The sequence below is a fragment of the Cupressus sempervirens genome, chromosome 5 (genome assembly GCF_028749045.1).
Source record: "Cupressus sempervirens isolate cs-2001-9-10 chromosome 5, ASM2874904v1, whole genome shotgun sequence".
Taxonomy (NCBI): domain Eukaryota; kingdom Viridiplantae; phylum Streptophyta; class Pinopsida; order Cupressales; family Cupressaceae; genus Cupressus; species Cupressus sempervirens.
Window position 1 is genome coordinate 517,256,687 of NC_143122.1, and position 12,106 is coordinate 517,268,792.

Consider the following 12,106-nt stretch of genomic DNA (forward strand, 5'->3'; position numbering starts at 1 on the left):
GTAAAGAACCATTGCACAACTTATATATGTAATGCAGATCGATGAGAAAGATATCAATACACGGCATCTCAAACCCAACAATCTGTATACCAATCATCACAAATACTTTCCAGTACATTTTCTTCTGAACTCTAATCTGCAAGAGCATTATAATATTATCAGCAATATACAGAAGGAGATACTAAACATAAGCAATACAAAGATCACCATTATTTGAAGAACAACTCTGCACTACTGTGATTCAAGTAAGAGTATATATTGTTCCATATTTATTGTAATTGTTTTATCTATCAGAGGTCCACAAAATCTAGCAGCCTTTAATTGGATTAGAAATGTAATTCAGAATTCTGTCTTTTACTTCTGCAATTCGTATGAAGGCAGTAATGACTAAGGAGCAGACTTATATTTTATCTTGTGTCCTCTTAGACTTCATCCTTACCCTCTATAAGTATAGGAATCAAAGGACATGTCCTCAGAAGGAACATGTCTCTTCCAAAAATCATTTGCCTAACCTCTAGAAGTTGGCAACTTTCTAGGAATAATTAAAATATTAATCACAAACACAAAAAATGTTGTTAGATTAGTATTAAACCAAAATCCTAAGGATAGACGCCAATGTTGTTAGAAAATGAGAAAGAATATAGTTAGCGAGAGATTAGAGAATGAAGGTGACACTACTAAAGAAACAACTACAAAATGAAGGTAATAATAGTCAACAAAAGGCTTTATAATAGAGTATAATAGTTTCAGTGTGAGGAAATAGGACAAAGTATTAATGTCAATGGAGTGATGGAAACCCACTAGAGGATTCGCAACAGGGTATCTTTGTAAGAGATGGCTCAGGCTTTCTTCTCGAAAAGAAATGAGGAACAACTTAGTGGAGCTTCAAATTCTAATACAAGTTCAATATTTGAATGGAAAGAGTGAAGAATTAAAACTGGAATAAACTCTAAACTGTAATGCAACTTAATCTTTGTTATCTCAGTTCTATAAACCCATTGATACATGGTGATAAGAAAGGTTAGGAATGTAAGATAAAAGATAAATGCATAATTATGCTCAAGTCAAATTTAACTTACAGTATGCGATGGTCTTTAAATTGAAGAAATTATTGCTTTTTATTGCTTTGATTTTATTTGAAAATCTAGTGCCTAGCAAATTATGTACAATGAATTTGCACTTGATTGATTTGATCTCAAAATACTTTCTTAGTTCATGTCTCTAGCAACCTTCACTACATATCATGTATCGTGAACACAACAAACTGCCATCGATATTATTATATTGAATTGGAAGATTGCTACCAACCGATTTGAGGTATATACACAATAGACCCTTGAACAGCATTGGAATCAAATGGTAGACGTTTTATCTCTACAGATGAAACCTGGAAGAAAACATAAATCCATTCAATGCTATGAATATTTTCAGCTGATATGAAAAATAAAAATGATATTTTCTTATCGATTCCTTTAATCTTGATGAAGAACTTATAAGGGAACAGGTTCTGAAGATACCTTTTCAAGAAACTCAGGCAGCGCAATGTATATCTCTTTCAATTCATCCAGCTAATAGAAGTTGACAATTGTTAAAATGTTTTCCTAAATGCTTATTCAAAACTTGTATTTTATGAAAACCATAAGAAAATCTTCATTCTCATAGAAAAACAAAAAAGATTTTATATATTGGCACCGCTTAGGAAATGATTATCTTAATTCGTTGGAAAAAAATTACCAAACAACTACCCACATCTCAATGTAAGAATTATTTGTTATCATGGATACTGGTTAGTCAAAATAAATCAAGAAAAACAAGAGCTTTCTCTGAAAATGAATCTATCTATTGTTCAAGGGAAAACCCTTCAGAAGTCAAAAACAAGAAATCATGTTTGAAGTTTAAAGCATATATGATTAAGACAAAGTGAGAAAATTTTGACCAAGAACATGTCATTTCAATTGATGCATCAACTTTTGTATAAAATAAAAATAGGTCCCAATATGTAAGATCCCTGCTGTTACCTGACAATGAATTTAAAATCTGACTAGAGACAATTTGATGAACAGTTAGTGTGCAACCTAGTATGAGAGTTTTGTTATCACTGTAAAATCCCCCATCGTGTATCACGGACCTTAGTACACTGAGACAATGCAGACTATGAATTGATACGAATGATTCCTCAATAGATTAATTATGTGTCCACCATGTAATTCGTAACAGTAGGATGAAATGATCACATTCAGTTGTTAAGTCAAGAGTTAACATGTATATCAGAACTACACTAATCATATACAGACATTCATATGCGATCTCTTATTTCCTAGAGACTCACGTTAACCATGACTGGCATTTCGCATTCTAACTATGCTTTAACAGCAATATAACTGACTAAATATAAATAAAGAACATGTATAGCAGATATTGGCACCTGGAGTACAACGTGGGAGGCTGGGTAGTTCATACAGTGCTGGAGCTGACTGTCAAAGGGTCGTGACCTCCTGTTTCCATGAATGGCCAGTCCTTGGAGTGTTCAAACCGTGTGTCCCTACCCATGGGAGACACCCTATCGGCCTGATAAGTACAATGTCTATGTTGCCACAACTGTAGTTGATGCTTATATCCCTGTTGTCGTCCTGTAAAGGAGTGATGATATACCTAAGTTCCCTTAGGCTAACCAATTGCCCTTCCAACTCTGCTATTAAAGTCGGCAATACTTAATGCTCTAGCTCCTGTGTGATGCTTGTACTATCCCGTCCAATCCTTTGGAGTGAGTCCAGCTAGTGGGTTACTGCATTCTATGTATGAGGACATTTGTTGTTACTGAAAAGAAACATGTTCATGCGGTTGTCCAACTACTACCAAGAGAAGTATGTACTACTTCTTCCCAAAACGTGATCTTTTCTGAGAATATACTGAGCTTAGCCAAAGAGTTTGTGTAAACTGTACCTGATTTAGATAACTTAGTAGATATTTCTGGGGCTATGTCCAGTCTCCACACTTTTCAATAAGGGGTTTTGTCCTTACAAGAAAGATCCAGCCACATTTAAGCAACCGAGATTAACTTTCACAATATTGATATCTTTCTTGGTGATAATCCCAAAGTAGATGCTTGCTTTTATAACCTTGAAGTGAGGGAGGATGCAAATAACTAAGCAATGTGGGATAAAAGCCTATTTTGTCTTTTAGTCACTCAAGTCATTTTTGTCATGAAGTGACTTTAAATGATAAAGTACTTTATAAATCGACATTATAAAATTAAGTGACTTAACCTTAGGAGTTCCCACTTAAATATCTCCCCCAACGAAACCAAATAGATCCTTAGGACTAGTTGGCATCCTCAAAATAAATGTTGTTAGCCTATCTGGATGGAAAGATAGACCAAGAAGGCGTCATTAGGTCTAGCGCAGAGAAAAGGGCATTACACAACAGCTTTGGAGACAAGCATTTTGGAGGAAAGTCAAGGGAACCTAAGATAACTGTAGGAAGGACAAGCTTGAGAGCATATATTCCAAATGTTGCAGGAAAATCCTCATAAACCTTGTGTGCCCAATTATATTCAATAACAGAAGGAATAGGTGGTAAAATGTATTATTCCAGGGAACAGATAAACCATCAAAGTGGAATTTCATTCCTCCATACCCCATGCAAGTGTTCCAAAAAAGATGCTTGGACTTCATAAGACCATTCCGAAATAGCTGGAATAGTCAATAAAGGTGTTGAACATAATAGTGCAATTAAATAACTTAACAAAATGGCTTCAATTAGTGTTCTTAGACAACTCTGCAATTGACAACAGTCAAACTTTTATAGGTAGTGTATGACCCCTAAATTTTTTTGTAGATGATTTATAAACAGGTGACAAAAACACATTGACTAATACAATGTTTGCTAGTTGTTTAAGAACTGAGCTTTGGATCATTTAAATTTTATTCAATGCATTGATTTTGAAGTCTTAAAATGTGTCATTTAAATCACCACACATAGTATATGGAAATACAATGGACCAGACAACCATAACAATTAAATCAATTATATATGATGCATTTCAGAATTATTCGAAACTGTTGCAGCAATCTCCATGACAAGACAGTCTACAAGGCAGGTATAATCATAAAAGCAGCAACAACAGCCCATAATTCTTTTAATGCACTGGTAGACTACAAAGTTCATGCTCAAACATTGTTCTCCATAAAAACCCACAATCAAACCACCAAATTGCAAGCAAAATCAGTGTAACTCCCTGCTATTGCAAAAATTCTTGAAGCTTGAATACAGGGGCAATTAAACTCCGATTCATACTGATGAATTAACCAACCTAAGTGCAATCTATTATTTCATGGCAGTTCCATTATTCATCGCATCCCTTTCATGACTTAGCTCCAGCCATTTTCTAACTTTAGATCCTTTCCAAACTCAATAATCCATTTCAAACCTTGGCGGCCAACCTAAATAAAGCAATCAGCCCTAGAATAAATCGATAAACAAAAAAACCTTTTTTGAATCCTTCCAATTATAGACACCTAAACCTTGAAGGTTTCTATATTAATGCCACAAATATAACTACAAAACCCAAGTGCCAAAGACCAATTTTGTATGTTACAACCTATGCAAAAAAACGACACAGCCGGCCAAAAAAAGTCTTTGATGTCCCTGCAAGAATCAGTAGTATCATCTTGAAACCAAAACCAAATATACTCAAATGTGTTGAATCAGGAAATAAATAAAAAACAATTCCCTTTCAAACCCTGAAATCAAAATATTTACAAAATCACCACAATCAAAGCTCAAGCATAGCCTCTATGTGAAACCACCAGCAACCAACTAGGAAGGATTTTCACCTTATAGAAGATATTCTCCATGAAGGGTTTCATCTTCATGAACCTCCCAAAAGAAAACCAGCAACATATCTGCAATGTCCCCATTTTTACGCCTCCCTTAGTGTCAAGTTCTGCTAGCAGGATTGACCTATTAGCAGGGTCTCGTATGCCAATGAGATGGATAGAGAACCTTTCAAGGGCTTGTGACAACATATTAAAGTTTGGAGAGCCCGTTGAAAATCTTGGGCAGTCTCCTAGATTTTAGAAGCGATCCCTATTTTTAGAAATAAACTAAGAGTTAGCAAGGATACACTAGAAGACCACTGAGATCGTCCTGGACACCTCTGGCATAGTTCCTATTTTTTCACAAAATTCTAAAATTTTAGGGACTGCCAGTTAGCTTGCAGTGGTTAGATAGCATCAGTCAATAGGGGGCATCAGACAGAATTCGAATAAGAGTCCACATGAGCAAGCTACAAATAATTTGGGGAACAATTTAATTATTTCTTATGTTTGGTTTAATTAAACAATAATGAAAAGTAATAATTATAATCACCTTAGAATATAATAATAAATTATAATAAGTGGTTAGCTTGACACCATTCCCTAGGCAACTTAGTTATAATATAACTTAAATAGGGTACTTTGAGCCATGGCTATGACCCCCTTATGAAATTCTGTCATGTCCCCATTTTTGGAGGCAATTTGATTTAATTAATTTAATTAATTAGGTTATCCAAAATAATGAATATTTTATGAGGATGACTAATTAATTATTTTAATTAAATAAATAAGTGGTATTAAGTTAATTATTTATAAAGTTATCAAATAAATAGATATCAAAAAGGTAACTTTATATTTAATTAAGTGACTTGAATATTTTCACTTAATAGATAAAACAAAATAATGTTCTAGAAGCTTCAAGAGAAAGCGGAGGAAAACGAATAAATAGGCACCCCGGGCTTCATTCTAATCATCCAGATCTATTGTTGTTGATGTTGATGTTTGTTGATGTGAATTGTGGAACCTAGGGTTTCTGCAATAGACACAACTGGCCATTGAGAACGAAAACTCTCAATTGGTACACAATTTTGAGGGTGTGGAATATCACCTGAATTATTGCAGATTGGAGGTGACATTACAGTCATTTCATCGGGGCAAAATCTGTGGCCTAAGGCCAATTTTGAGGATCATTGATCATTGGAGGATTAGCTAGTGTGGAATTATTTGCCATCTACACCAAGCATTGCAGAACTGGAGAAATTCGAAAGGAAGCTAGAAACACATTTTTATTCATAACTTCTTATTGCGAGGGAATCTGAATTTATGTTTGAGAGGGGTTATACATTAACCCTAGGCATTCCAAACTATACCAAATTTGGCACCCAATACCAAGTAGATTAATTTATAGCAGGGCCGTACAAATAGAGCCGTACTAAGGTTCAGGTCACAACTTGCTAATTTGTCACAAACTATTGAGAGTTTCGATTTAAGCTTTTAAGGGACTATCTAACATCCCTAGGCGATTCAATCCATGCTAGTTTTGGTACTGTTTTGGAAGGCTGAGAATTATATAAAAATTGCACAGGGCCGTACAAGTACGGCATTGTTAACAGGTCAAGAAGAGCAGGCCGGAACCGATCAGTGGTCTCAATCCAGTCCATATAAAATCACAGGAACTTGGCACTCAGTCTGGAACAGAACTGTGCAGGAGCAACCCAGTCTTCATAGCTCATCCACATTTCATGCGATTTTGGGCCATTGTATCCCTTGACACCGGGCGAACTCAATTCTTATTGGATTCGGCACTGTTTGAAGATTGCGAATTATACAAACACATTGCATAGGTTTGTTCGGCTGTAGAGTTTCCTCAGCAATTGGGCAGCGCTGACATGTCCAGGTAATTACCTCCAGCAGTAGCATTCAGTACATGACCAGTTTTGACAAAATTCATAGTATAATATTTACCATTAATGCAGTTCAGACTACAAGACAGGTGTTTGACGAATTGTTTCAAGATTAAGCATTGGTTTTTAAGTGACCTTAATAGTTAGGGTCATTTCAAATTCTAATTCCTAGGAGGGGGATTAAATAAGATAAAACATTACTTTATGATTAAATGGGTGAATAAAAAACCCTAGTTTAAAATTGCACTTCGAGAGAAAAATAAAACTAAACAAAAAGAAGTTAGAGACACATTATTCACATCCAAATATTATATTATTCATCAATATTGTGATGAAGCTCTTGCAAGGCCTTTTCAACAAATTTTTTCTCTCTGGGAGCAAAATCTCTTAGATAGACAATTGCCTATAGGCTAAGTCACAAGGTCCACCAAAATTCTAGCTTGAGGTTCAAAATTTAGCGAACATTTATAGATTGGATGAGTTTCACAAATATTTGTGTTAATATTCATACAAAAGTGATGACAGATTTGAAAAAAAAATCGTCAAGAAAAAAATTCGTTTAGGGTTTTTAACCAATTCATCTATAAGAAGCAATTGTCATAGAATACATCTTTTTGCAAGCGACTACACAAGTTTGCCAAATCTTTAGCTTCTTTCGTAATGCAAGTGAGTTTGATCAAGCATGAGTTATGACAATGTGCGATGAGCTAGATGTAAGGAAATTTAATCTCGTGTCAATCTGTGTCGATGTGAATTAAGCACAATCAGAGTGTCTTTAGTTGCAATTTTTTTCCTAGTTTATGTGTGTTCTCCTGCATTTTGTAACCACAAAATGCTGGTAACAGTACGAAACTTTTTCAAGCTTAGTTTCACATTTATCTAAGTTTAGTTCGTTATTTAATTGGTTAGTATTGATCAACCAATCAACTCCAATTAATATAATGAATCCTTTTACTGAAGGCTTTTGTCAAGTCTTTTTCGTTTTTCTTTCTATCGAGCCTTTGCTTAATTTTTTAGGGCTTCATCGTCCTTTTCTTTGCTTTTGAGTTTGCGCTTGTTGATTTTTAATCCTTTGGTTTTACTCATGTCATGACTTTCGATTTCCCCTTCGATTTACTCTAACCTTGAGCGTAATCGAAGTTGTCAATCAAGAGATATGGTTGTTTTAGTGCCTCAAAAGTGGGCCTTTTTTATGCAATAGCACAAATTAAAAATATCATGTTATATTTTTAATTTGACATTCATTTTTTGAAAAATAAAACTTAAATTCACTTTATGTTATGTTTTTAAATTACTTTATTATTTAATTTTTCACTTACAGTAACTAAAGTGCACTTTATGTTATAATTTTAAGTTGAGTTGCTTTTTGATTTTTCACTTAAAGTGACTATATAAACTATATAGTTTCAGTTTAATTTTTGATATTTAAATTAAATGCTCATTTAAATGTTACTTTTTAAATAATATTTATGTATTATATTTTTAATATGATATATAAATATGGTTTGTCCCATTAAAATAACTTTTTAATGAAATTAAATTGATATATGACTTTAAGTTATCAAAAGTGGACATTTTGTATGCTAGTTCATGTAAAATCCATCAAAAGTGGACATTTTACATGTCACTACATATAAAGTTCAACTTAAAAGCATAAAACTATCAAAAGTGGACCTTTTTGGTGTCATTACACCAAAAATGTGAGTTTTCACTTGAAATATGTCTTTGCATCAAAAACATGAGCTTTAACTTAAAATATGCAATCCTCCCTAAAAGGTCAGATTTTAACCACGTCCATATTTTAAAATGTGTCATGCCTCCTAAAAGGTGTGATTTGCCATATGGGGAGTTTTTAAAATATGCATTCCATCTTAAAAGGTCCGATTTTAACTTTTTTGCATATTTTAAAACATGTTATGCTTCCTAAAAAATTCAATTTTGGGAGAACACATGTAATGGGCCTCCAAGAACCCGATTTTGGAGATTGTGAGAGATTTACTTGATGGTTTTGCATGAGATCTTCTCCAATAGGATCGCTTTTGCTTGGCAATGGATTTTCTAACATCAAAAATGGATTCATCTTGCTAAAAGACATTTTTCTAAGCTCTATCTTAGAGCACGTTTTAGGTGAAAACTTCAACTAAATCCTTTTTTGGCCCATGTTTTTGCTCAAGGAGGAATCGATTTGGCATTTTAAGTGTTTGTCATTGCATTGTGATACACACTTTCAACTTTAAAAGTCAAAATGTTTCATGCCTTTTTTGAATCACGTTTTTGCTAAAAATGCCCAAAAAATTGGGGTTTTAATTCACTTTTATGCATTTTGAAGCCACTTTTTTACATTTGGATCCATGTATATGCATTTGGGAAAGTCATTTTTGCATTCACAAGTAAAAAATGACTCAAAAACATGCATTTTTTGGCCACATGTTTTTTAAAAAGGCCCAGATTTTTGCATTAAACTGTCATGTTTTTGTTCAAAAAACTCAAAAAATGGCATTTCCAGCCCATACCTTTGATCAAGAGGGATTGTTTTTGAGTTTGAAATGCATGATATTGCCTTTGGAGATCATGTATTTGGCACTTTCATGTCAAATTCAACCTTCATTGCTCATTAACATTTGTTAAATGCAAGTACGGAAAAAGTCAAAAAGTTGTTTGAAAATCCGGATTTGAGGAAGAATTGGTCTTTAAAGTTTATGATTATTGCTATTTTGCCTCTTTGATCTCCAAGTAAGTGGACATTTTCAAACTTTCTCATCAATTCATGCTTATCTTGCTATTTCCATGCATATTATGACTTGTTATTGTACGCTTATCCATGTATAATATATATGCCATGAAATGTACATTTTTCCTTTAAAAATGAAGAAATTGTTCATTTTCATGGTTTTGGTTTTTCCCCAAACTCCAAATTTGAATTTGTGCGTTGAAGTGCTTTGCATCTTGACATGTTTGAGTCACTTCCCAAAGGTACATTTTGTCTTTTGAGTTTTTGTGTTGTGTGCTTGCTTTCCGATTTTCTCCACTTTGGAGAAGTTACAAATTTTTTCCCAAAAACTTGTTGTTTCATTTCATGCGAAAGCCTCATATCTTCCATGTCACAACACTTCACATCTCATCTGACAAATGTGATTAAATGTTTTCCATCTCATTCACCATCCGCACATGCATGTAATCCCATTTTTCACTTCCATTTTCACTCATCTCACTTTTCGCATCCACTCGCACAACACAATTACACGAAAAGCCTTACATGTAATAGCATTTCAAAACCCCGATTTTGACTTAAAGTCATTTTTTGAAAAGTCAAAAAGATGTCATTTTCATCTTCCATGTATTTTGACTCCACCTTTTCACCAAAGATGACTATAAAATTCATTATCCCTCTTCCATTTTCCATTTCCATCTCTCCATATGCATTCACACCTTCATGAGGAAATACATGTTTCCGCATTTTTCCATGCTTTGCACCTCATCCCATCACCCGCACTTACATGTAAAGCGCATCCTCCATCCGCATTTGCATGTCATTTCACTTTTCATTCCGCATTACATGTTGCATTTACATGTAATCTATTTTCCGTGCAATAACATCTTGAAAGCCCAAGTCACTTTTTAAAAGTCAAAAGTTCTCATTTGCACACATTCCCATACGCCAAGCACTTTACTTAAAAAAAAATAAAGAGTTAAAGGTACTTATGGAAAGTTATTCTGAGATTACATTCAGACATCGTCAAGAAGGTTTTCAAAGTGTCAAAAAATCCAGAATGTGTCAATTTACAAAGGAGAATTCACGACAACTTGAAAGGGAAAAGCTTGATCACATCAAGATTTCAAACGACAATGAACAATTCATCAAAGAGAATAAGAGGCTATCAAAAGACGCAGCACCATGGTTATCAAGATGAATGTAGTGGCATAAAATACAGGAACTCCCAATCCTGTTATCATTCAGGATAGCATTACCAAGTACAAGGCCTTTCAGGACAATCCCTAGGAATTCTCTTTCATCTTTCTTCTTCTTTTTTCATGTTTGTAATTGAAGAGGATGTATTACATGAAGATGTGTAATTACATGTAATGCGAGTTGCACGTGTAGTTGCATGTAACCCTATTTTTCTCTTTTAGTTACACTAGGTCAAAATTGGTTGAGTTGCTTCCACTTTTTCCTCCACTATTCTCTCAACTCTTGTGCCTATATAAAGGAGTTCCCCCTCATTTTAAAATCATCATTATCTTTATGCAAGAAAGCTCTAGAGAAATTGTGCCAACAAAACTTTGTTTGTGTAGCACTATTTCGAGAGAAAGTAAATACAAAGAAGCATTTGAGACTTAACTTTGATTAAGTGAGATTCTTACTTGTGTGAGTTATAAGATTTGTCTATAATTCATCTAAGTTATCTTTGATTCATGTTATCTTGTGTTTTGGGTAATTGTATCTTGTGAATTGAATATAAAAGAGTTAAGAAGCAATTGGAGCCAGAGCTTTGACCAAAGGCAATTGTGGAAGTGTATAACTAGAAGCTTTATTTGTAGCTTATACTTCTTTCTTAATCTGCAAAATGGTTAAATTATTTTTACTTTGAGGAGTTTTTGTGCCCTAATTGTGAAGCTTTTCCATATAGAAGTAAGACCCGACTTAGAGCCAAATCGGTACATTTTCATCTAGCCTTTGAGGTAGTGAAGGTTTATTGATATCACTCTTTCCAGCTCTTGATAGAGGTGCAATTAGAGATTCACCCTACCCATTACTCGCTCCACGAGTGAGTGGATTCTTTCTTGAAAGATAAGAAGAAGGGATATTGGTAACACCCATTTATAAAATCTCTCGACTTCTTGTTTACCTTGAGTTGATCCAAGGAGAGGTGAGAACGGGGAGCTTTCCTTTTAAGGTAGGAGAGACTCTATCTCACATGTTGTGGCTAGTCATCCTATTTTGCGACTAGATTTTTACCCAAAACAGTCGGTTGCAAAATATCCACCCAACAATGTGTTTTTTTTTTAGTTTTTCTTTTACATTTTAATATGTTTTAGATTTTTTAAAAGTTACGTTGATAGGTTTTAATGTTTTATGAAATTTAAGCACGGATCCTTCAGTTTTCTGCAATCAATGTTATCTACCAGAATTGCACCCTAAGCTAATTCCTGCAAATCAAGCACTTTTGGAGAAAAATGGGATTATTCCAAGGTTGTGAGTTACCTAGACTAGAATAAATCTCCAAAGAAGACCAGCTTCCTGAGGTATCAACTAAAATCACAATTCCTTCAAAGAGAAAACATTTAGGAAAAGCTTGAAAGTGGAATGACATAGACAAAACTAAGGCTTAAAATGTTGTAAAAGATTTGATACACCAAAATACAAAAAATCATAATACAAAAAAA

The 12,106-nt window shown here is 34.0% G+C and overlaps 2 protein-coding genes across 2 annotated transcripts in view; one reads left to right on the forward strand and one right to left on the reverse strand.

Annotated features, from left to right (window-relative positions):
* Window positions 1–12,106, reverse strand: part of MSH5 (MUTS-homolog 5) — a 364,768-nt gene that overhangs the window by 204,723 nt on the left and 147,939 nt on the right. The window contains exons 17-18 of the mRNA XM_089831617.1: window positions 1,518–1,568; window positions 1,309–1,387 (exon numbers count right to left, since the gene is read on the reverse strand). Coding sequence (XP_089687743.1) covers window positions 1,309–1,387; window positions 1,518–1,568 — 130 coding nt within the window. The remainder of the gene's footprint in view (window positions 1–1,308; window positions 1,388–1,517; window positions 1,569–12,106) is intronic.
* LOC149556975 (uncharacterized) overlaps window positions 1–12,106 on the forward strand; it is a 363,967-nt gene that overhangs the window by 204,474 nt on the left and 147,387 nt on the right. The gene's annotated exons all lie outside the window — the stretch shown is intronic.